Raw genomic sequence first — 24,467 nt, 5'->3', positions numbered from 1 at the left:
TGATCCACCCACCTAGGCCTCCGAAAGTGCTGGGATTGCAGGCGTGAGCCACCGCACCCGGCCTAATTTTGTATTTTTAGCAGAGACAGGGTTTCTCCATGTTGGTCAGGCTAGTCTCGAACTCCCGACCTCAGGTGATCTGCCCGCCTCGGCCTCCCAAAGAGCTGGGATTACAGGCATGAGCCACCGTGCCTGGCCAATTTTTGTATTATTATTATTATTTTTTTAGTAGAGATGGAGTTTTACCATGTTGGTCAGGCTGGTCTCAAACTCCTGACCTCAAGTGATCCACCTGCCTCAGCCTCCCAAATTGCTGGGATTACAGGCGTGAGCCACCGCGCCCAGCCACATTAATTGATGTTTAATTGTTAAACAAAGATTCCCTGAGTCAAACTCAACTTTTGTAGACTATTGAACTTGGTTTACTAGTTATCTTGTTTAGGACAGCTGCATCTATTTTGTGGTTTAAAGCAGGCTGTAATTTTCCATTTCTGTAAAATTTAAAAATTGATTTTATAATAGTATTAGGGTTATGCTAGTCTCATAAAATGAGCTGAAGAACATTCCCTTTTTTTCTATTCTTTGGAAGAGTTTGCTTCAAGCTGGTGTTATTTCTTGCTTAAATATTTTATAAAACTCACCATTAAAGCCATCAGAATCAAGTTACACATTTGTTACACCTATCCGCACATTCACCATGGGCTGAGAGTGCTGCCTCAAACAGTTTTATAAATCGCAGGGTTCTTCCTTCAGAATAGAACATGAGATAGATTTGTTCATATAAAAGACACAAACCATGGCTAAATTGGATATATTTTTCTATGAAGTGCTATTTTAATGGTGTCTTTTTCACTTCCATCACTAGCACTTTTTATTTTTTGTTACTTCATGAGTTTTAGCACATGCATCAATAAGGGGTCACACTACAAAGTGTCACTGAAATGTAGCTCTTGCCTTCATCAACTAAATGCCTGCTTCACAGCAGCTTCCTGGCTTAAAACTAAAATGTGGGCCCAATATTACAGAATATTAGGGCATCTCCTGAAGGGTCACAACTGCATGTTAAATCCCCCAAAACAAACATAAATGGTTTAGATCTGTAATGCTTCTCCTTTGCTTTAGAGCCTCCTTGTGTACGCATAGTTATTTGTGGGAAAGGGTGTTCTTCAAACAATGGCCATCATTTAATCTACTTATTTTTGATTGTATGTTTTCCTCTTTTTAAAAACTCAAGTATAGGGCCAGGTGCAGTGGCTCATGCCTGTAATCCCAGCACTCTGGGAGGCCGAGGCAGACAGATTGCCTGAGCCCAGGAATTCCAGACCAGCCTGGGCAACATGGTGAAGCCCTGCCTCTACAAAAAATATAAAAAATTAGCCCAGCATGGTGATTGCACACCTGTAGTCCCAGTTACTTGGGAGGCTGAGGTGGAAGATCACTTGAGCCCAGGAAGGAGGTCGAGGCTGCAGTGAGCCGTGATTGTACCACTATACTCCAGCCTGGACAACAAAGTGAGACCCTATCTCAAAAAACACCAGAAAACCCAAAAACCAAAAAAAAAACCCCACAACTGAAGTATAATATGTAAAAGTAAAACTATAGGACATTTTAAGAGTGAATGTTAAGAATAATCAATATTACAAAGATCCAAAACTGTGATGAAGAAAAAATTCATTATTATAGATTTAGATAAATTTATGCATTTTTGCAGAAACACCTACCTTTCAGAAACAGACTTATTTTGATCTGATGACAAATTAATTTTTTTACTTCCTTTTTCTGAAGGGTTAGAAGGCTCATAATTCACAGAAGACTTTTCAATTGGACTATTAACTGACTCAAGATTCTTATCCAAAATCATAGCCTCTGAATTTGCAACCTATTAAATAGGTGAGAAAAAAGCAGTTGAAGGGAATTTTACCAATTGTATCCTTCCAAACAAAATTAGCATTTTCAAAGTATTCTTGCATACATATGGCAAAACATAAGTTAAATCACATGTATTTCGATGGCTGATGACCATGATTGTGATTTGCCTGCCAAAATGAATTTTTAAAAACTCCGAAGAAATAAAAATGATGGTATACATCAACGTCCTAGCTTGGATGGAAAGAAGGAAAAACAAATGTTCAGGTACTTAGACAACACTTTATTCCTATTAGACTAACTTTTAGGAACTAATAAACACTATATTTAAGAAAATTTTACTTTTGTTATACTTTTAATAAAGACTAGAAATAACTCAGATTGCTAACTTGCTCTTCCAATTGTTGAGTTTATTTAAAACTTGAAGCTGAAACATTCAGTGTTCTCAGCTTTGGTTGAGAACTTGCAGCATTTTATATATATGTAAATATATATGTACATTAATTCAAAAGGATCAAGGACAGCATGAACAAAAATGCACTAGGTGCCATGGAAGCTGGGCACCCATCTGTTGCCCCAAACCTGTAGCAGTGGTGGCTAACCCCCCAATTCCATACTTGTAGGATTAGGGGGCCCAATTCACCACAGCAGCACTATCAGTTGGGTGCTCATCTGACATCTGGGGCAACGGCAGGCCCAATCCGTTGCAGTGGTAGTGACCATAGGCCAACTTTTCCTGAATTTCCCACCCAATGGCACTGGGGATTGAGGTGGCACCGGCAGGGGCTAAATGGGAGACCCAGTGGAGCCAGAAGAATGAAGCTAAGCAGTATGGCACTGTAAGAGCTCTGAAAAGTAAACTGTCATTGAAACTGCAGCTTAAAAGAAGAGGCCAGGATCTACACACTAAACCTAAACAGGGGAACTTCCTGCTGAAAGGGAGTCCTATGCTTAGTGTTTTCAAAGAGCCCTCCCTGTGACTGGATACTGAGACATTTGATCCTTCCAAGGCACTAGCAAAAGGGTGTCCAGCCAAAATCTTGACTTTCTCTCCAGGGCATACTCTTCTGATAGTGAGCCTCTTAGAGTCTTCTGCAATCTGGTCAGGCTGAGAATTGCCTAAATCATTAAGTCCTGGTTCCTTTCTGCTAAACAGCTTGTTTCTTCTTCAATTTTTCTCTTTTTTTTCCTCACATTGTGAAAAGAAGCAAGAGGAAATCAGGCCAAACCTTCAACACTTTGCTTAGAAACCTCATACACCCCGGTAATCCCAGCTACTCAGGAGGCTAAGGCACGAGAATTGATTGAACCCAGGAGGCGGATGTTGCAGTGAGCCGAGATTGTGCCACTGCACTCCAGCCTGGGCAACAGAGCCAGACTTTGACTCCAAAAAATAAAAAAATAAAAATAAAAAAAGAAATAAAATCTCATAAGTCAAACAAAATCCAAATTCATAGTTTACAAGTTCTGTTTTCCATATAATGTAGGATACAATGCAACTAAACTTCCTGCCACTACGTAACACAAATCCCCTTTCCTCCTGTTTCCAATAACATGTATCCTCATTTCCTTTCAAGTCCTCACCAACAATGCTTTTAATGTCTATATTTCTATCAAAAGTTTGTTTATGAAGATCTAGGTATTAAGTCCATGGTAGGTTTTCTCCACTGTGCTCATTTCCTTTTAACCTCCACGGGCAGTCTTTAACTTCCAAATTTCTACTAAGAGTCTGTTCAAGGTAATCCAGGCTTTTTATAAAGCATGCTCCTCAAAACTCCTCTAGTCTCTACGCATTACCCTACTCAAAAGCCACTTTCACATTTTTAGGTATTGGTTACAGCAGAACCCCATACTTCCTGGTACCAAATTCTTTGTGAATTTCCTGAAGTTACCTTAACAAATTACCACAAACTGCATGACTTATTTTATCACAGTTTTAGAAACCAAAAGTTTGAAATCAGTTTTACTAAGCTAAAATCAAGGTGCTGGCCTTCCTTCTGGAGGCTGCCTGCGTTTCTGGACTTGAGGCCCTCCTCCATCTTCAGTGTACTTCATTCCAGCCTCTGCTTCCATTGTCCCATTTCCTTTTTCTGCCTTTGACCTTCTTGCCACTTTTTTTGTAAGAACCCTTTTGATTAAAATGAGCCCACACAGATAATCCAGGATTAACTACCCATCATCTCAAGGTACTTAATTTAATAATACCTACAAAGACTCTTTTCACCATGTAAGGTAACATATTCACAAGTTCTGGGAATTAGGTCATGGACATCTTGCAGGGACCATTTTTTCCATCTACCATAGCTGTAGAAGGTCGAAAAAACACTATCAACCATCTTGGCACAATTAACTCAAACATGACATTTACAGAACATTACAACCAACATTCTGTACATGGAACATTCGTCAAGTAAAATAATATGCTGGACTACAAAATAAGTTTAACTTTCAAAATTTAAGTTTTACATAGTATGTTCTCTGACCAAATGAAATCAGGTATTATAAAAATAAAATACCTAGAAGTCACAAATATTTTGAAATTAAACACACACTTCCAAATAATTCATATGTCAAAGAATACAAGGAACATTATAAATCATTTTGAACTGATGGAAAACAAAGATATGATGTATCAAAGATTATAATATTTGCATCAAGAAGTACATAATCTAACCACTAAGAAGATGCTTAGAATAAGTGATACTTAGAAGGAAATTCAGCTTTAAATGTTTAATGTTAGAAAAGGTCTCTTAAGAACCTGGAAAAAGAACAAATTATAACTCAAGTCAGTAAAAGAAAGACAATAAAGAAAAACAGGAATCAAAATAAAGAAATCAAATGATAGAAATAACAAAATCTGGTTGATCAAGAAGGAAAAATAATAAATATACAAATTAACCCACATCAGAAACAATGTAGAACCCCAAACATTAAAAGGACAAGTGAATTTTGTTTTTTTTTTTTTTTTTTTGAGATGGAGTCTCACACTGTCACTGGGCTGGAGTACAGTGGCACAATCTCGGCTCACTGCAACCTCCGCCTCCCAGGTTCAAGCGATTCTCCTGCCTCAGCCTTCCAAGTAGCTGGGATTACAGGCACCTGCCACCATGCCCGGCTAATTTTTTGTATTTTTAGTTGAGACGGGGTTTCACCGTGTTAGCAAGGCTGGTCTCGAACTTCTGACCTTGTGATCTGCCCGCCTCGGCCTCCCAAAGTGCTGGGATTACAGGCGTGAGCCACCCCGCCCAGCCTAGGACAAGTGAATTTTACTGATAACTTTATGACAGTGAATTCAATAATTTAGATAACATGGATAAATTCCTTACAAAGATAACTTGCAAAACTGATAAAAGATGGAAAAAAAAAAACTGAATGGCTCTGTACCTACGAAAGAATTGGATTTTCAAGTAAAAACCTTCTTACGAAGAAAGCTGTGGGCCAGGCGTAGTGGCTCACGCCTGCAATCCCAGGACTTTGGGAGGCCAAGGCGGGTGGATCACCTGAGGTCAGGGCAGGCGGATCACATGAGGTCGGGAGTTCAAGACCAGCCTGACCAACATGGAGAAACCCTGTCTCTACTAAAAATACAAAATTAGCCAGGTGTGGTGGCGTATGACTGTAATCCCAGCTACTCGGGAGGCTGAGGTAGGAGAATTGCTTGAACCCAGGAGATAGAGGTTGCGGTGAGCTGAGATCGTGCCACTGCACTCCAGCCTGGGCAACAAGAGTGAAACTCCATCTCAAAAAAATAAATAAATAAAAAAAGAAAGCTCCTTGCTCAGTTTTCAGAATCTAAGTGCTGAGTATACAAGTATTCACTATAAAATTATTTCGGATTGCTGGCAAGATGGCTGAATAGGAACAGCTCCAGTCTGCAGCTCCCAGTAAGATTGATGCAGAAGGCGGGTGATTTCTGCATTTCTAACCGAGGTACCTGGTTCATCTCATTGGGACTAGTTGGACAGTGGGTGTAGCCACAGACAGCGAGCTAAAGCATGGTGGGCCTCTCACCAGGGAAGCACAACAGGTCGGGGAATTCTCTTCCCTACCCAAGGGAAGCCATGATGGACTATGCCATGAGGAACGGTACACTCCAGCCCAGATACTGCATTTTTCCCACGGTCTTCACAACCCACAGACCAGGAGATTCCCTCCAGTGCCTATGCTACCAGGGCCCTGGGTTTCAAGCACAAAGCTGGGTGGCTGTTAGGGCAGACACTGAGTTAGCTGCAGGAGTTTTTCTTTTCCATACCCTAGTGGTGCCTGGAATGCCAGTAAGACAGAACCATTCACTCTTCCTGCAAAGGGGGCTGAAGCCAGGGAGCCAAGTGTTCTGGCTCGGCAGGTCCCACCCACACGGAGCCCAGCAAGCTAAGATCCACTGGCTTGAAATTCTCGCTGCCAGCACAGCAGTCTGAGGTTGACCTGGGATGCTCAAGCTTGGTGAGGGGAGGGGCATCGACCATTGCTGAGGCTTGAGTAGGTGGTTTCCCCCTCACAGTGTAAACAAAGCCACTGGGAAGTTTGAACTGGGCCGAGCCCACTGCAGCTCGGCAAGGCCACTGTGGCCAGACTGCCTCTCTAGATTCCTCCTCTCTGGACAGGGCATCTCTGAAAAAAAGGCATGAGGGGCTTATAGATAAAACCCTCATCTCCCTGGGACAGAGCACCTGAGGGCTTCAGTAGACTTAAATGTCCCTGCCGGACAGGACTCTGAAGAGAGCAGCAGATCAGTGGATCTCCCAGCACAGCATTTGAGCTCTGCTAAGTATCAGACTAGCTCCTCAAGTGGGTCCCTGACCCCCGTGTATCCTGACTGGAAGACACCTCCCAGTAGGGGCCAACAGACACCTCATACAGGAGAGCTCTGGCTGGCATCTGTCAGTGCCCCTCTGGGATGAAGCTTCCAGAGGAAGGAAGAGGCAGCAATCTTTGCTGTTCTGCAGCCTCTGCTGGTGATACCCAGGCAAACAAGGTCTGGAGTGGACCTCAAGCAGACCTGCACCACAGGGGCCTGACAGAAGAGTAACAAACAGAAAGGAACAGCATCAACATCAACAAAAAGGACGTCCACTCAGAGACCCCATCCGAAGGTCACCAACATCAAAGACCAAAGGTAGATAAATCCACAAAGATGGGGAGAAACCAGCCCAAAAAGGCTGAAAATTCCAAAAACAAGAACGCCTCTTCTCCTCCAAAGGATCACAACTACTTGCCAGCAACAGACCAAAACTGGACGGAGAATGAGGGTGACAAATTGACAGAAGTAGGCTTCAGAAGGTGGGTAATAACAAACTCCAATAAGCCAAAGGAGCACTTTTTTTTTTGGGACGGAGTTTTGCTCTTGTCACCCAGGCTGGAGTGCAGTGGAGCGATCTCGACTCACTGCAACCTCTGCCTCCCGGGTTCAAGCGATTCTCCTGCATAGCCTCCTGAGTAGCTGGGACTACAGGCGTGCACCACCACGCCCAGCTACTTTTTTGTATTTTTAGTAGAGATGGGGTTTCACTATGTTGGCTAGGGTGGTCTCGAACTTTTGACCTTGTGTCCATCTCGACCTCTCAAAGTGCTGGGATTACAGGTGTAAGCCAGTGTACCCAGCCTAAAGGAGCATCTTCTAACTCAATGCAAGGAAGCTAAGAACTTTGAAAAAAGGTTAGATAAATAGCTAAGTAGAATAACCAGTTTAGAGAAGAATATAAATGACCTGATGGAGCTGAAAAACATGGTATGAGAACTTCATGAAGCATACACAAGTATTAACAGCTGAACTGATCAAGCAGAAGAAAGGATATCAGAGACTGAAGATCAACTTAATGAAATAAAGTGAGAAGACAAGATTAGAGAAAAAAGAATTTTTGAAAAGGAACGAACAAAGCCTCCAAGAAATATGGGACTATGTGAAAAGACCACACCTATGTTTGATTGTTGTACCCGAAAGTGACAGGGAGAAGGGAACCAAGTTAGAAAACACTCTTCAGGATATTATCCAGGAGAACTTCCCCAACCTAGCAAGACAGGCCAACATTCAAATTCAGGAAATACAGAGTACACCACAAAGATACTCCTGGAGAAGAGCAACCCTAAGACACATAATCGTCAGATTCACCAAGGTTGAAATGAAAGAAAAAATGTTAAGGGCAGCCAGAGAGAAAGGTAAGGTTACCCACAAAGGGAAGCCCATCAGACTAACAGCAGCTCTCTCTGCAGAAACCCTACAAGCCAGAAGAGAGTGGGGGCCAATATTCAACATTTTTAAAGAAAAGAATTTTCAACCCAGAATTTCATATCCAGCCAAACTAAGCTTCATAAGTGAAGAAGAAATAAAATCCTTTACAGACAAGCCAATGCTGAGACATTTTGTCACCACCAGGCCTGCCTTACAAGAGCTCCTGAAAGAAGCACTAAACATGGAAAGGAACAACCGGTACCAGCCACTGCAAAAACATACCAAATTGTAAAGACCATCGACACTGTGAAGAAACTGCATCAACTAACCGGCAAAATAACCAGCTAGCATCATAATGACAGGATCAAATTCACACATAACAATACTAACCTTAAATGTAAATGGGCTAAATGCTCCAATTAAAAGACACAGACTGGCAAACTGGATAAAGAGTCAAGACCCATTGGTGTGCTGTATTCAGGAGATCCATCTCACATGCAAAGACACACACAGGCTCAAAATAAAGGGATGGAGGAAGATCTACCAAGCAAATGGAAAACAAGAAAAAAGCAGGGGTTGCAATCCTAGTCTCTGATAAAACAGACTTTAAACCAACAATGATCAAAAGAGACAAAGAAAGACATTACCTAATGGTAAAGGGATCAATGAAACAAGAAGAACTATCATAAATATATATGCACCCAATACAGGAACACCCAGATTCATAAAGCAAGTTCTTAAAGACCTACAAAGAGACTTAAGATTCTCAGACAGTAATAGTGGGAGACTTTAACAACGCACTGTCAATATTAGACAGATCAACGAGACAGAAAATTAGCAACGATATTCAGGACTAGAACTCAACTCTGGACCAAGTGGACCTAATAGACATCTACAGAACTCTCCACCCCAAATCAATAGAATATACATTCTTCTCAGCACCTCATACTTATTCTAAAATTGACCACATAACTGGAATTAAAACACTCCTTAGCAAATGCAAAAGAATGGAAATCCTAACAGTTTCTCAGACCACAGTGCAATAAAATTAGAACTCAGTATTAAGAAACTCACTCAAAACCACACAACTACATGGAAACTGAACAACCTGCTCCTGAATGACTAACGGATAAATAACAAAATTAAGGCAGAAATAAAGATGTTCTTTGAAACCAATGGGACCAAAGACACAATGTATCAGAATCCCTGGGACACATTTAAAACAGTGTTTAGAGGGAAATTTATAGCACTAAATGCCCACAAGCGGGAAAGATCTAAAATCGACACCCTAACATCAAAATTAAAAGAAGTAGAGAAGCATGAGCAAACAAATTCAAAAGCTAGCAGAAGACAAGAAATAACTCTAAGATCAGAGCAGAACTGAAGGAGATAGAGACATGAAAAACCCTTAAAAACAAACAAACAAACAAAAAAATCAATGAATCCAGTAGCTGGTTTTTTTTAAAAAAGATCCAACAAAATAGACCACTAGCCTGACTAATAAAGAAGCAAAGATAGAAGAATCAAATAGACACAATAAAAAATCATAAAGGGGATATCACCACTGATCCCACAGAAATACAGACTACCATCAGAGAATAATATGAACACCTCTATGCAAATAAACTAGAAAATCTAGAAGAAATGTATAAATTCCTGGACACATACACCCTCCCAAGTCTAAAGCAGGAAGAAATCGAATTCCTGAAAAGACCAATAATGAGTTCTGAAATTGAGGCAGTAATTAATAGTCTACCAACCAAAAGTCCAGGACCAGATGGATTCACAGCCAAATCCTACCAGAGGTACAAAGAGGAGCTGGTACTGTTCCTTCTGAAACCATTCCAAAGAATAGAAAAAGAGGGAATCCTCCCTAATTCATTTTATGAGTCCAGCGTCATCCTGATACCAAAACCTCGCAGAGACACAACAAAAGAAAATTTCAGGCCAATATCCCTGATGAACATCAATGCGAAAATCCTCAATAAAATACTGGCAAACTGAAACCAGCAGCACATCAAAAAGCTTATCCACCACGATCAAGTTGGCTTCATACCTAGGATGCAGGGCTGGTTCAACATACACAAATCAATAAACTTAATCCATCACATAAACAGAACCAATGACAAAAACCACATGATTATCTCAATAGATGCAGAAAAGGCCTTTGACAAAATTCAACACCCCTTCATGCTAAAAACTCTCAATAAACTAGGTATTGATGGAACATATCTCAAAATAATAAGAGTTATTTATGACAAACCCACAGCCAATATCATACTGAATGGGCAGAAACTGGAAGCATTCCCTTTGAAAACTGGCACAAGAGAAGGATGCCCTCTCTCTCACTACTCCTATTCAACATAGTATTGGAAGTTCTGGCCAGGGCAATCAGGCAAGAGAAAGAAATATGGGGTATTCAAATAAGAAGAGACGAAGTCAAATTGTCTCTGTTTGCAGATAACATGCAATTTTTAGATTTAGAAATATCTACATATAAAATAGATTTAGATTTTCTAAATAATATTTAGAAAACCCCATCATCTCAGCCCCAAATCTCCTTAAGCTGATAAGCAACTTCAGCAAAGTCTCAGGATACAAAATCAATGTACAAAAATCACAAGCATTCCTATATACCAATAACAGAGAAACAAATCATGAGTGAACTCCCATTCACAATTGCTACAAAGAGAATACCTAGGAATCCAACTTACAAGGGATGTGAAGGACCTCTTCAAGGAGAACTACAAACCACTGATCAAGGAAATAAGAGAGGCCACAAATAAATGGAAAATATTCCATGATAATGGATAGGAAGAATCAATACTGTGAAAATGGCCATACTGCCCAAAGTAATTTACAGATTCAATGCTATCCCCATCAAGCTACCATTGACTTTCTTCACAGAATTGGAAAAAAATACTTAAAATTTCATATGGAACCAAAAAAGAGCCCATATAGCCAAGACAGTCCTAAGCAAAAAGTACAAAGCTGGAGGCATCACACTACCTGACTTCAAACTATATTACAAGGCTACAGTAACCAAAACAGCATGGTACTGGTACCAAAAGAGATATATAGACCAATGGAACAGAACAGAGGCCTTAGATATAACACCACCTATCTACAACCATCTGATCTTTGACAAACCTGACAAAAACAAGCAATGGGGAAAGGATTCCCTATTTAATAAATGGTGTTGGGAAACCTGGTTAGCCATATGCAGAAAACTGCAACTGGACCCCTTCCTTACACGTTACACAAAAATTAATTCAAGATGGATTAAAGACTTAACCATAAGACCTAAAACCATAAAAGCCTTAGAAGAAAACCTAGGTGTTAGGAACAGTTTCTCTTCAAAGGATTTCACCCCCCTTGTCCTTTGTTCTATTTTATAAGTAATCTTTCCTGCCTTTAACAGGCCCAGGCATCCACCAAGCTTGTAGCTGACCCACACTGCCTTACTTTAAGTTGTTAGGTACAAACAATAAACTTCCTGGTTCTTTGTCCTATTCTAAATGCTAAATCTAGTCAATTGGGATCTGTTTAGATTGTGCAGTCTGACCCCAATTAATGGGAGAGGTGGGGGAGGCAGGGAAGACACAGAAACAGGAGTGGCATTAGGAATAAAAACCCCTGCTTTCCTTTGTTCGGTGTGCTCTTGTGATTGTGACTGATGCAGGCAGCACCCTTCTGCAGAAGTAAATTTACCTTGCCGAGAAGTCTTTTGAGTGTTCGTTTTCTTTGCAACTCCCAGCTGATTTCTAACAATTTGGGGGCCCTGCCTGGGATCCCATTCTTCTCCGGAGAAGGGTCTCTGGTCATCTTCTGGGAGGGGATGCATCCCACTGACTTGGTGCAGTGGCCTCAAAGGCTGGAGACTGAGACCCACCCGTTGTGACAAATAAACCTGGAATCTCAGCAACGCGAGAAGAGAAGGACTACAAATACTGTGGCGACCAGGTAACTATGTGCACAGACCAAGGTAAGAAAAGCCGCTGGGGTGGTGAAGTGCTTCCTTGATGGTTGGAGTATCTTGGAGGTTGAAAGTGCGTGAATGGTAACAAGCACTACTGCTGTGCAGAGTGAGTGAGTCCAATCTGCAGTTCCGTGGTCAACTCATATGGCTTATGGCGGCCCTCTGGGGGTCCCGTCAGGGTTTTCTACTGATCCATCAATGTTAAGAGGGACCTAAATTCCCTCTGGGGAAGTAGCCAGAGAAGACGAAGCAAAAGGAGAAGAGTGCGAGAAACCTCCAGTGGTTGGGGGGCAGGGGGCGGGTTGAGGCTGTAGGAAAGGAAAGGCAAGAAATCTCCAGCAGGGGGGCATTGAGCCTCACACAAACTTCCAATAGTTGGGAAGGCAAGAAACTTCCAATAGGGGATATTGAGCCTCACCCCAAAACCCCCAGGATGTGAAACACCCCAAATAAGGTAGGGCATAAAAAGGATAACACTAGCAGCAATAACATTCCCCCTGATAGTCCCCTAGGGCTTATGTTAAAATATTGGAAAGATAATGAAAGGACTAAACACAAGAAAAAGCAACAGATGATAAAATATTGTTGTCTCATTTGGACCCAGGAACCAATCCTCGAACCCTCAGTTTTCTGGCCAAAGTTTGGGTCATATGAGGATTGGATTTGTCAGCTTTCAATAGAACATATTAATAGTAAGAGCCCTACCTCCCAAGAGGAAATAGGTTATGCCCTATGTTGGTGGCAAGGACCTGTACTCCTTCACCCCCTAAAGACTGGAGGGAACAAGTCAAAAACTAACCTTTGGTGGAAAGTTGGTTGTAATCACACCTCATCAAGTTAGAACCATCTTAAATCAAAAGGCAGGAAGGTGGCTTACTGACTCAAGAATTTTAAAATATGAAGCTATCCTGTTATAAAGAGATTATTTAACACTATCCTTACTGATGATTCACTTAACCCAGCAGGTTTCTTGACTGGAGATCCAAATCTAAAGAAACCTGAACATGAGTGTTTAGATTTAATTAATTACCATACAAAAGTTAGGCCTAATTTAAGAGAGACCCCTTTCAAAAGAGGGCAGCACTTATTTACAGGTGGCTCTTGCTGAGTAACTGAAGGAAAAAGATATAATGGGTACTCAGTAGTCAATCAATGGGGAAGCCCTTGAAGAATTAGAGTCAGGAAGACTGCCCAATAATTGGTCTGCCCAAACATGTGAATTGTTTGCATTATATCAAGCCTAAAGCACTTGCAGAACCAAGAAGGAACTATTTATACTAATTCCAAGTATGCTTTCAGGGTAGCTCACACTTTTGGAAAAATTTGGATTGAACAAGGCCTTATTAATAGCAAAGGTCAAGACCTAGTTCACAAAGAGTTAATCACCCATGTATTAAATAATCTCCAGGGCCGGGCGTGGTGGCTCACGCCTGTAATCCCAGTACTTTGGGAGGCCAAGGTGGGCAGATCACCTGAGGTCGGGAGTTCGAGACCAGCCTGACCAACATAAATAAATCCTGTCTCTACTAAAAATACAAAAAAATTAGACAGTCATGGCGGCACATGCCTGTAATTCCAGCTACTTGGGAGGCTGAGGCAGGAGAATTGCTTGAACCTGGGAGGTGGAGGTTGCTGTGAGCCAAGATCACACCATTGCACTCCAGCCTGGGCAACAAGAGTAAAACCCTGTCTCAAATAAATAAACAAATAAATAATCTCCAGCTGCCAGAATAAATAGCTATTGTCCATGTCCCAGGACACAAGAAAAGCCTTTCTTTTGAAAGTCAGGGAAATAACCTTGCAGATCAAATAGCCAAACAAGTGGCTGTTTCCTCTGAGAGGCCTGTTTTTCACTTAACTCCTTGCCTTCCTCCCCCACCACAGTCCCCATTTTCTCTTCCACTGAAAAAAGAAAAATTAATAAAAACAGGGGCTAAAGAAAACTCAGAAGGGAAATGGGTATTATCAGACCAAAGAGAAATGTTATCCAAACCTCTCATGAAGGAGGTCTTGTCTCAGCTGCATCAAGGAACCCATTGGGGACCCCAAGCTATGTGTGATGCAGTTCTCAGAGTTTATGGGTGTATAGGAATTTATACCCTAGCCAAACAAGTTACAGATAGTTGCTTAATATGTAAGAAAACTAATAAGCAAACTCTAAAAAAATCACCACTTGGGGGAAGACGTCCAGGACTAAGACCATTCCATAGTGTCCAAACTGATTACACAGAAATACCTCAATAGGTCACCTAAAATTCCTATTAGTAATAGTAGATCACCTCACTCACTGGGTAGAAGCTATTCCCTTTTCAAATGCAACTGCTAATAATGTAGTTAAGGCATTAATTGAAAATACTGTACCCAGGTATGAAATAATAAAAAACATTGATTCAGATAATGGAACTCATTTCAGTGCAAATATTGTTAAAGGGCTTACTCAAACTCTAGGAATAAATTGGGAATATCATACTCCATGGCATCCACCTTCATCAACGAAGGTAGAAAAAAATGAACCAAACTTTAAAGAATCATTTAAATCGATTTTGAAAACTTCATTGCCTTGGACCAAGTGTCTCCCCATTGCCCTGCTCAGAATTCAAACTGCCCCTCAAAAAGACATTACGTACTTGGTCTATCTTCTATTCGAACTGCCCCTCAAAAAGACATTACATACTTGGTCTATATTCTACTTTGTCTTCTCTTAGGACCCAAGGTCTCTTAGCACAAACACCGCCTCTTGAGTTCCCAGTGCATCTGTATCAATCTGGAGATTACGTCCTCATCAAAAGCTGGAAAGAAGAAAAACTCGAACCAACCTGGGAGACCTTATCTAGTGACCCTAACCACTGAGACAGCAGTCTGGACCGTTAAGAAAGGGTAGACCCATCACACTCAGGTGAAAAAGGCATGACCCCCTTTGGAGGCATAGGTTGTCACTCCCGGGCCAACACCTTCCAAACTAATATTCAAAAAAACTTAACCTGTCTAACTTGCTTCCTCTTTCTTTCCTTAGCTACCCAGGAACATTTTATTTTATCAATGTAACCTGATCATCGTTTCCTCAAACAATTACATTTGATGCTTGTCTTGTTATGCCCTGTGGGGACCTACAAACCCAAAGGCAACTAGCCTCTTCAGGTAAGTACCTTTGCCCTGGCCCTCTAGAACACACAGAACCCACCCCTAACTCTCACCGTTGTGACCGTCTAGCATGGTATTTGAAACCCTGTAGCTCTTGGGAACGTGTTTATTGGACCACTCAGTACCAAGGCTGGACTTTCACGGAAGGTCCCTGTGCCGCCCTAAAGCCTTATCTCTACATCACTAAATGAACCACCCCCTCTAATTGTCAGTCCTAGCAATGTAACCCAGTTCTTCTCTCCACTACCACTTCTATTTCCATTGACCCTAAGCCCACCTTAGGCTGTCTCTATGGTTTAGGAGCCAATGTTGCTGGAAGGGACCCTATAGCCTCCTTGAAATACATTTTGTCCACCATTCTCCACCTCCTACCACTTCACCTTCCCTAAATCCACCAAATCAAATAGTGGGTGCCACTCCTCACCCCCTTCCCAATGACAAAACTAAAGTAGCTATTGTAAAAGTAAAAGATTTAAAACAGACTTTAGCAACTGAGACTGGATACCAAGAAGCAAATGCCTGCATGGAATGAATTGAATATTCTGTTTGCACTCTCAACAAAAGCAGTTGTTACGCTTGTGCACACGGTAGGCCAGAGGCCCAGGTTGTCCGCTTTCTACTTGCATGGCCTTCAAATCGACTGGGCGTGGACTGTATGGTAGCTCTCTTCTAGCACCCCACAGCCTGGGGTAGTAAGTCATGCCAAGCTCTCTCTCTGCTATTGCCTGAAGTCCAGCACCCTGCAGGTCAGTCCCTGAGGGCCACCCAGCTTCCATCTAACGATGCCAATTTTACTTTGTGTCTCTCATGACAGGGAGAAAATTTGGCATTTCTTGGAGACCTAAAGGGATGCAGTGAGCTTAAGCCTTTCTAAGAGCTTACCAATCAGTCTGCCCTTACTCATCCTCGAGTGGATGTATGGTGGTACTGTGGTGGACCCTTACTGGACACTCTGCCAAATAACTGGAGCAGTACTTGCGCTCTAATTCAATTGGCCATCCCTTTCTGGCATTCCATCAACCAGAAAAAGGAAAAACACCACCATAAACAAGAGAGGCCCCTCACGATCTTTTGATTCTCACGTTTATATAGACGCCATTGGAGTTCCATGAGGGGTACCAGATAAATTTAAAGCACGAAACCAAACAGCAGCAGGGTTTGAATCCTTGTTCTGGTGGGTAACTGTTAATAAAAACGTGGATTGGATAAATTATATCTACTATAACCAACAACAATTTGTCAGTTATACTAAGGATGCCATTAAAGGAACAGCTGAGCAATTAGGGCCAAATGGCCTGTGAAAATAGAATGGCACTAGATATGATACTAGCAGAAAAAGATGGAGTCTGTATCGTGATAGAAACCCAATGTTTTACCTTCATCCCTAACAATACAGCCCCTCATGGAACAATCACTAAACCTCTACAAGGTCTCACCTCCTTACCTAATGAGTTAACCAGGAATTCTAGGGTAAATGACCCCTTTACAGGATGGTTAGAAAGGTGGTTTGGTAAATGGAAAGGACTCATGGCTTCTATTTTTACTTCCCTTGCAATTATAGTTAGGGTACTCATTCCCACTGGCTGCTGTATCATACCTTCTATTCATGGATTAGTTCAATAAAACAATAAAACTTATAAAAACAGCCCCTACTGAAACTTTCCTCATTTCTTTTCCACCCTATTCTGACAAGCTTTTACTGCTAGACAATCAAGAAGAACAGCAAAGTCAAGACATGTTAGATAAGTTTGAAGAAGAAAGTGTATAAATTCAAGAGGGGGAAAATTGTTAGGAACAAACAAGTTTCTCTTCATAAGGGTTTCACCCTCCTTGTCCTTTGTTCTATTTTATAAGTAACCTTTCCTGCCTTTTATACACCCAGGCATGCCTTCATCTACCAAGGTTGTAGCTGACCCACACCACCTTACTTTAAGTTGTTAGGTACAAACTAACTTCCTGGTTCTTTATCCTATTCTAAATGCTAAATCTAGTCAATTGGGATCAGTTTAGATTGTGCAATCCGACCCCAATTAATGGGGGGAGGACACAGAAACAGGAACAGCATTAGGAATAAAATCCCCTGCTTTCCTTTGTTCAGTGTGCTTTTGCGATCATGACTGATGCAGGCAGCACCTTTCTGCAGAAGTAAATTTGCCTTGTTGAGAAATCTTTTGTCTGAGTGCATGTTTTCTTTGTGACTCCAAGCTCTTGTTTCTAACATAGGCAATAACATACAGGACATAGGCATGGGCAAAGACTTCATGACTAAAACACCAAAAGCAACAGCAACAAAAGCCAAAATTGACAAATGGGATCTAATTAAACTAAAGAGATTCTGCGCAGCAAAGGAAACTATCATCAGAGTGAACAGGCAACCTACAGAATGGGAGAAAATTTTTGCAATCTATCCATTTGACAAAGGGCTAATATCCAGAATCTATAAAGAACTTAAATTTACAAGAAAAAAACAACCCCATCAAAAAGTGGGCGAAGGATATGAACAGACACTTCTCCAAAGAAGACATTTATGCAGCCAACAAACATGAAAAATGGCTGATCATCACTGGTCATTATAGAAATGCAAATCAAAACCACAGTAAGATACTAACTCATGCCAGTTAGAATGGCGATCATTAAAAAGTCAGGAAACAACAGATGCTGGAGAGGATGTGGAGAAATAGGAATGCTTTTTATACTGTTGGTGAAAGTGTAAATTAGTTCAACCATTGTGGAAGACAGTGTGGCGATTCCTCAAGGATCTATAGAACCAGAACTACCACATGACCCAGCAATCCCATTACTGGGTATATACCCAAAGGATTATACATCATTCTGCTATAAAGACACATGCACACATACGTTTATTGCAGCACTATTTACAATAGCAAAGACTTGGAATCAACCCAAATCCCCGTCAATGATAGACTGGATAAAGACAATGTGGCACTTATACACCATGGAATACTATGCAGCCAAAAAAAGGATGAATTCATGTCCTTTGCAGCGACATGGATGAAGCTGAGAACCATCATTCTCAGCAAACTAACACAAGAACAGAAAACCAAACACTACATGTTCTCACTCATAAGTGGGAGTTGAACAATGAGAACACATGGACACACGGAGGGGAACATCACACACCAGGGCCTGTCGGGGGGTGGGGAGGCTAGGGGAGGGATAGCATTAGGAGAAATACCTAATGTAGATGACAGGTTGATGGGTCTGACAAACCACCATGGCACGTGTATACCTATGTAATGCAATTGCACATTTTGCTCATGTACCCCAGAACTTAAACTATAATTAAAAATACATAATTTCAACTTTGCTGTATATATTTGATACTTTTCATGATAAAATGGGGGTGAGGGAAGCCAATCTTGGCAATCACCAATCCTCTTTCTACTCCCTTTACTACAGAAATACAAGTGGCATGTACTACCTAAGGGTGTCTTTTCCAGAGACAGATGCATGGGAACACTCTAAGTAAAAACTTACTTACCTTTACACCTTCTGTCCTAGCCTGGAAATATATTCATTTCTTCTAATCAAACCACTTATATGAGTCAAATAGATGATTACAATTCCTGTGTGTTTATACAAACCTTAGAGGCTCCATTACTGGATAACATGTTTGGTTTCAAACAATTCCTTTGAAATAATAATACTGTTTTAATACGTCTTTGAAGTTTTGCTATTTTTGCCTAGAAGAAAAAGAGAAAAAAATAAATACTAAGCCAGAGTACTATATACCACATAGAGATAGAGGGTAAATTATTTGCCAAAGTAGTTTTGTAAGACCTAGACATCTACCCAAATGAGAAATTCTAATATATGCAAAAGCTTGAAATCACATTTTATGCTTGTATAACATATACATATATATAAATAAATTTTTTTTTTTGAGATGGAGTTTCGCTCTTGTTGCCCAGGCTGGCGTGCAATGGTGCGATCTCGACTCACTGCAACCTCTGCCTCCCGGGTTCAAGCGATTCTCCTGCCTCAGCCTTCCAAGTAGCTAGGATTACAGGCATGCGCCATCACACCTGGCTAATTTTGTATTTTTAGTAGCGACGGGATTTCTCCATGTTGGTCAGGCTGGTTTTGAACTCCTGACCCCAGCATCCACCTGCCTCTGCCTCCCAAAGTGCTGGGATTACAGGCGTGAGCCACCGTGCCCAGCCTATGCTTGTATAATATTAAAGGTAAGGAAGATAAAAATCTCAAACTTCGGCCGGGCGCAGTGGCTCACGCCTGTAATTCCAGCACTTTGGGAAGCCGAGGCGGGCAGATCACTTGAGGTCAGGAGTTTGAGACCAGCCTGACCAACATGGAGAAACCCCATCTCTACTAAGAATACAAAAAATTAGCTGGGTGTAGTGGCAGGCGCCTGTAATCCCAGCTACTCGGGAGGCTGAGGCAGGAGACTCGCTTGAACCTGGGAGGCAGAGGTTGCAGTGAGCCGAGATCACACGACTGCACTCCAGCCTGGGCGACAGAGTGAGACTGTTTAAAAAAAAAAAAAAAAAAAAAAAGGCTGGGGGCGGTGGCTCACGCCTATAATCCCAGCACTTTGGGAAGCCGAGGCAGGCGGATCATGAGGTCAGGAGATTGAGACCATCATGGCTAATACAGTGAAACCTGTCTCTACTAAAAATACAAAAAATTAGCCGGGCATGGTGGCAGGCGCCTGTAGTCCCAGCTACTGGGACTACAGTAGGCTGAGGCAGGTGAATGGTGTGAACCCTGAGGCAGAGCTTGCAGTGAGCCGAGATCGCGCCACTGCACTCCAGCCTGGGCGACAGAGCGAGACTCCGTCTCAAACAAACGAAACAAAACAAAAAACTCAAACTTCTAATTGGTCTACAATAAAATTAATGTGGTTAAAAACATCAATCAGCAAGTAATACTAGAAGAGGAAAACAAAAAGTCCAAAAAAGCTTGAAACAGGTTGTACAAGTTCTAATAAAGGATATACTTAGGTTTAAAAGAAACTGCCTATTTTTTTTTTTTTCTTTTTTTGAGATCGAGTCTCGCTGTCGGCAGACTGGAGTGCAGTGGTGCAATCTCTGCTCACTGCAATATCTGCCTCCTTGGTTCAAGCAATTCTCCTGCCTCAGCCTCCTGAGTAGCTGGGACTACAGGCACACGCCACCATGCCCAACTAATTTTTGTATTTTTAGGAGAGATTGGGTTTCACTATGTTGCCCAGGATGGTCTCGATCTCTTGACCTTGTGATCCGCCCACCTTGGCCTCCCAAAGTGCTGGGATTACAGGCATGAGCCACCGCGCCCGGCCGAAGCTGCCTAAGTATTAAGCCTGCCAATTGACACAGAATGCCTAACAGTTCTGAGTATTTCTCAAAAGCCAATATTGCTAAGCTATAATAAATTACATTGCCTATGATATGTTCTTACATTAGGCTAATGGCCAGGAATCAGGTATGTCTTCCCTTATTGTTTTCCTTTGCTAATATGAAAAATATCACCAAATTCTTCTTTTTAAAAGGACTCACATGGGCCAGGTGTGGTGACTCACTCCTGTAGTCCCAGCACTTTGGGAGGCTGAGGCTAGATAATCACTTGAGCTCAGGAGTTTGAGGGAAGCATGGGCAACATGGTGAAACCTCATCTCTAAAAAAAAAAAAAAAAAAAACCCAAAAATTAGCAGGGTATGGTGGTGTGCACCTGTAGTCCCAGCTACTCTGGAGACTGAGGTGGGAGGATTGCTTGAGCTCAGGAGGCAGAGGCTGCAGTGAGCCACCGTACTGCAGCCTGAGCAACAGAGCAACAACACCCCCTACTCCCCTAAAAAAGACTCAAATGAAATCAAAACTTACCAAAAGTTTATCAGCTATTCCTTCATGCTTATTTCCGCACTCTGTCTTCCCAATGCGTTGGTTCAATTCTTTCAGTTTCTTATCAAATAGTTCATAATTTATGCTATAGATCTCCTGTTGAATCAAATGTCTGACCTAGAATTTTAAAATAAAAACCAAAACACCCTACGTTTCAAATTTAAAAGCAATTTTACTTTCTACTTAAAAAGCCTTGCTCTTTTCCAGATTTACTGTAACCAATTAAATATAGTTTATTTATATTTGTATGTTTATATAACTATACCAGTAAGTTTTTTAAAACTTGAATATTAAACTCAGAACACATCCAATATTTAAGTATACTGGACATGTTAGAAATTAAATTTATTCTCATAATGCTAACTTTAGTTTCCTATAGTTCCACTTGAATTTCATACTATACATTATAGAAACAATTAAAAGACTACATGCCATTTATATTTTTTAATATCCATAACTCCTAGTTAGTATTCCATATAAAGGAACTCTACTTATCTGAAAACCAGCGCCTGATGAAAATGGTTGGTCTGTAGTAGATATAGAACAAATTACACAAGTGTGAGACTTGACATTACCACTAATAAGCTACTTGACCCTTTAGTCAGTCACATTATTTTTGAGCTTCATTTTCCTTGTTGACAAATGAGTATATAATAAATGTTGAACAAGTGATACTCAAAGGATTTTTATAGGAACATAAGGTAATACGCAAAAGAGCACCATAAAATAAAAAACACTGAATTGATATGAAAGAAATAAATATGTAAGATAATCACCATTACTTCCATAATTTTTTTAGGGGGTGGCTTTCTTATTGTTAAAATTGAAATAATATCAATCAGTTGGTTAGCTCAGCTAGTTAGAGCATGGTGCTAAAACTGAAAGAAGCCAGCCGGGTGCAGTGGCTCACGCCTGTAATCCCAACACTCTGGGAGGCCGAGGTGGGCAGATCACGAGGTCAGGAGTTGAAGACCAGCCTGACCAACATGGTGAAACCCCGACTCTACTAAAAATACAAAAATTAGCCAGGCATGGTGGCAGGCAACATAGTCTCAGCTACTCTGGAGGCTGAGACAGGAGAACTGCTTGAATCCAGGAGGTGGAGGTTGCAGTGAGCCGAGATCACACCACTGTACTCCAGGCCTGGGTGATTGAGCGAGACTCCGTCTCAAAAAAAAAAAAAAAATGGGAAAAATAGCCAAGGACAATTATGTAGTTACCAATGTTATCTGCCATAATGCATGCCATGCTAACAAATCGTAGTAGCTATAATATGAAAAATTAATGAACTTATCTTTTTTTTTTGAAAACAGACTGGCCCATTTTCAGGGAGAATAATTAATTTCAATGCCCACTGATATGAGCAGCTCTGCTGAGCCATACATTCAGAAACATTCACTGTAGTTTTTCACTCAGTGTGTATCCTCCTGGTAAGCAATTTTCACCACAGTGTAAGTAGTCTTTGTTAATATGACCTGTTATGATACATTTAAGGTATTTATAATATTTATATATTTTTTCCTCCAGTATCTTGCTTCATGATGCTCAAAACAGAACACATAGTTCCTACATTAAACTCTTATATTGATATCACCTGGATGATTATATTCTTTAATTTTGATCATTCCCAAGGCTCTTCCTTCCTGTTTCCAAGTGTTCTCACTCTTCAACATTGTCTACTTGATCTCTTCTCTAATGCTTCACTAACATTTCTTCCATGGTTTCTCTACATTAGACATGATTGTCATTTTTACTTTCATAACTTTTAAACATGTGAGCAAATGAATGTGCTCAAAATGTATTATTTAAAAAAAAAAGGCTCAGTAACACATACTATTATATTTTTTGAGACAGAGTCTCGCTCTGTTGCTCAGGCTGCAGTGCAGCAGCGTGATCCCGGCTCACTGCAACCTTCACCCACCAGGTTTAAGTGATTTTCCTGCCTCAGCCTTCCTAGTAGCTGAGCCTACAGGCATGCTCCACCATGTCCAGCTAATTTTTATATTTTTAGCCGAGACAGGGTTTCACCATTGTTGGCCAGGCTGGTCTTGAACTCCTGACCTCAAGTGATCCACCCAACTTGGCCTCCCAAAGTGCTAGGATTATAAGCGTGAGCCACAACGGCCGGCCAATACTATTTTTACCGATGACCATTACCTATTACTCGTGTGGTTTCTATGGATCATCACATGTTTGTTAGTTCACTGGCTGGGTTCAATATGTGAAGCTCATACCCACATGAATCTTGGAGAAACAAATCTAAATCTTTTGAACGTGGAAACACTGTTTTGTACAGTGTTTCTCTAACAGTGTTCCTCATCCTTGGTGAGGAACAATCACATGGGATGGTTGTTAAAAATCAAATTCCTAGGCCACATCCTGGATCCACCAAACACAATCTTTTGGAAAGGAGCCTGGAAAGTTGTATACTAAACAGTTACTACAAATGATTTTTATCAGGTACGTCTGAGAAAGCAGTAGCCTACAACAACAGTCTTCAACTATTAGCTCAAGAAACCACAATTTAAACAAGTACTCCTGGTGGTTCACATTGGGACAGGTCCTTAAATTTGATCATTTTTGACTAAGTACCCACCATGGGGCAACTCCTCTTGGTTAGACTATACACTTGTTCTAATTTAATGGTAATGTTCCTTATACAGAAGGAAGACACAATAACTTCCATCAAATACCTCATAAATGTTTTTACCAATGGTAATGTGCCCATCAACAGGGAATCAGATTGAAGTCCTGGCTTCAAAGTGGAGATGGCAGCCAAACTGGCCTAAAGTTTGGAGAAAGTACAAACTTATCTCCAATCTGTGCCAACTTTCTGAGATAATGGGTAGAGTGAATAACTTAAGACTGTAAAGGAAAAACCCTTCCTCTTCAGTAATTTAACTGGAATTAACCAGGCCATGCTCCTTATGAAACCTCAAAAGGCTAAGAAATGATCACTGCAGGACTCTTTCAGTAGGGGAGAACAATGTCAGAATGACGGGGAGGGCTATCTCATTGAGATTCAAACAAGGTAAACATCTAGATATGGTTGAGAGAGACAACTGTTTGGGCAGCAATAAAAAGTGAGGAAAAGCTAGCTATTTAGAGATGGTTATGTACACATCAGAAGTTACTTCTGGCTGGGCGCGGTGGCTCACACCTGTAATCCCAGCACTTTGGGAGGCCGAGGCGGGCGGATCACTGAAACTGCTGTTCAAGACCAGCCTGGCCAACATGGTAAAACCTGTCTCTACTAAAAATACACACAAAAAGTTAGCTGGGTGTGCTAGTGCACACCTGTAGTCCCAACTACTCAGGAGGTGGAGGTAGCACTGAGCCAAGACTGTGCCACTGCACTCCAGTCTGGGTGACAAAGTGAGACTCTGCCTCAAACAAACAAACAAACAAAAACTTACTTCTCACTTCAGCTACTAATTACTGGAAACAAGACACA

At 41.2% G+C, this 24,467-nt stretch overlaps 1 protein-coding gene and 1 long non-coding RNA gene across 10 annotated transcripts in view; one reads left to right on the top strand and one right to left on the bottom strand.

The window, feature by feature from the left end:
- The window catches only part of ATF7IP2 (activating transcription factor 7 interacting protein 2), a 103,028-nt gene that overhangs the window by 24,291 nt on the left and 54,270 nt on the right, over window positions 1–24,467 (bottom strand). For all 9 annotated transcript variants that reach the window (XM_019012816.4, XM_055365278.2, XM_055365276.2 and 6 more), the window contains 3 exons: window positions 20,996–21,130; window positions 18,761–18,859; window positions 1,722–1,879 (listed from right to left, as the gene is read on the bottom strand). In XM_019012816.4, coding sequence (XP_018868361.3) covers window positions 1,722–1,879; window positions 18,761–18,859; window positions 20,996–21,130 — 392 coding nt within the window. The remainder of the gene's footprint in view (window positions 1–1,721; window positions 1,880–18,760; window positions 18,860–20,995; window positions 21,131–24,467) is intronic.
- Window positions 14,498–18,476, top strand: LOC134757489 (uncharacterized). Its single transcript, XR_010131499.1, has 3 exons — window positions 14,498–14,910; window positions 15,028–15,152; window positions 17,379–18,476. It is a non-coding gene; the product is annotated as an uncharacterized lncRNA (long non-coding RNA).

The sequence above is a fragment of the Gorilla gorilla genome, chromosome 18 (assembly GCF_029281585.2).
Source record: "Gorilla gorilla gorilla isolate KB3781 chromosome 18, NHGRI_mGorGor1-v2.1_pri, whole genome shotgun sequence".
Classification (NCBI taxonomy): Eukaryota; Metazoa; Chordata; class Mammalia; order Primates; family Hominidae; genus Gorilla; species Gorilla gorilla.
This window is presented reverse-complemented; position numbering and strand designations above follow the sequence as displayed.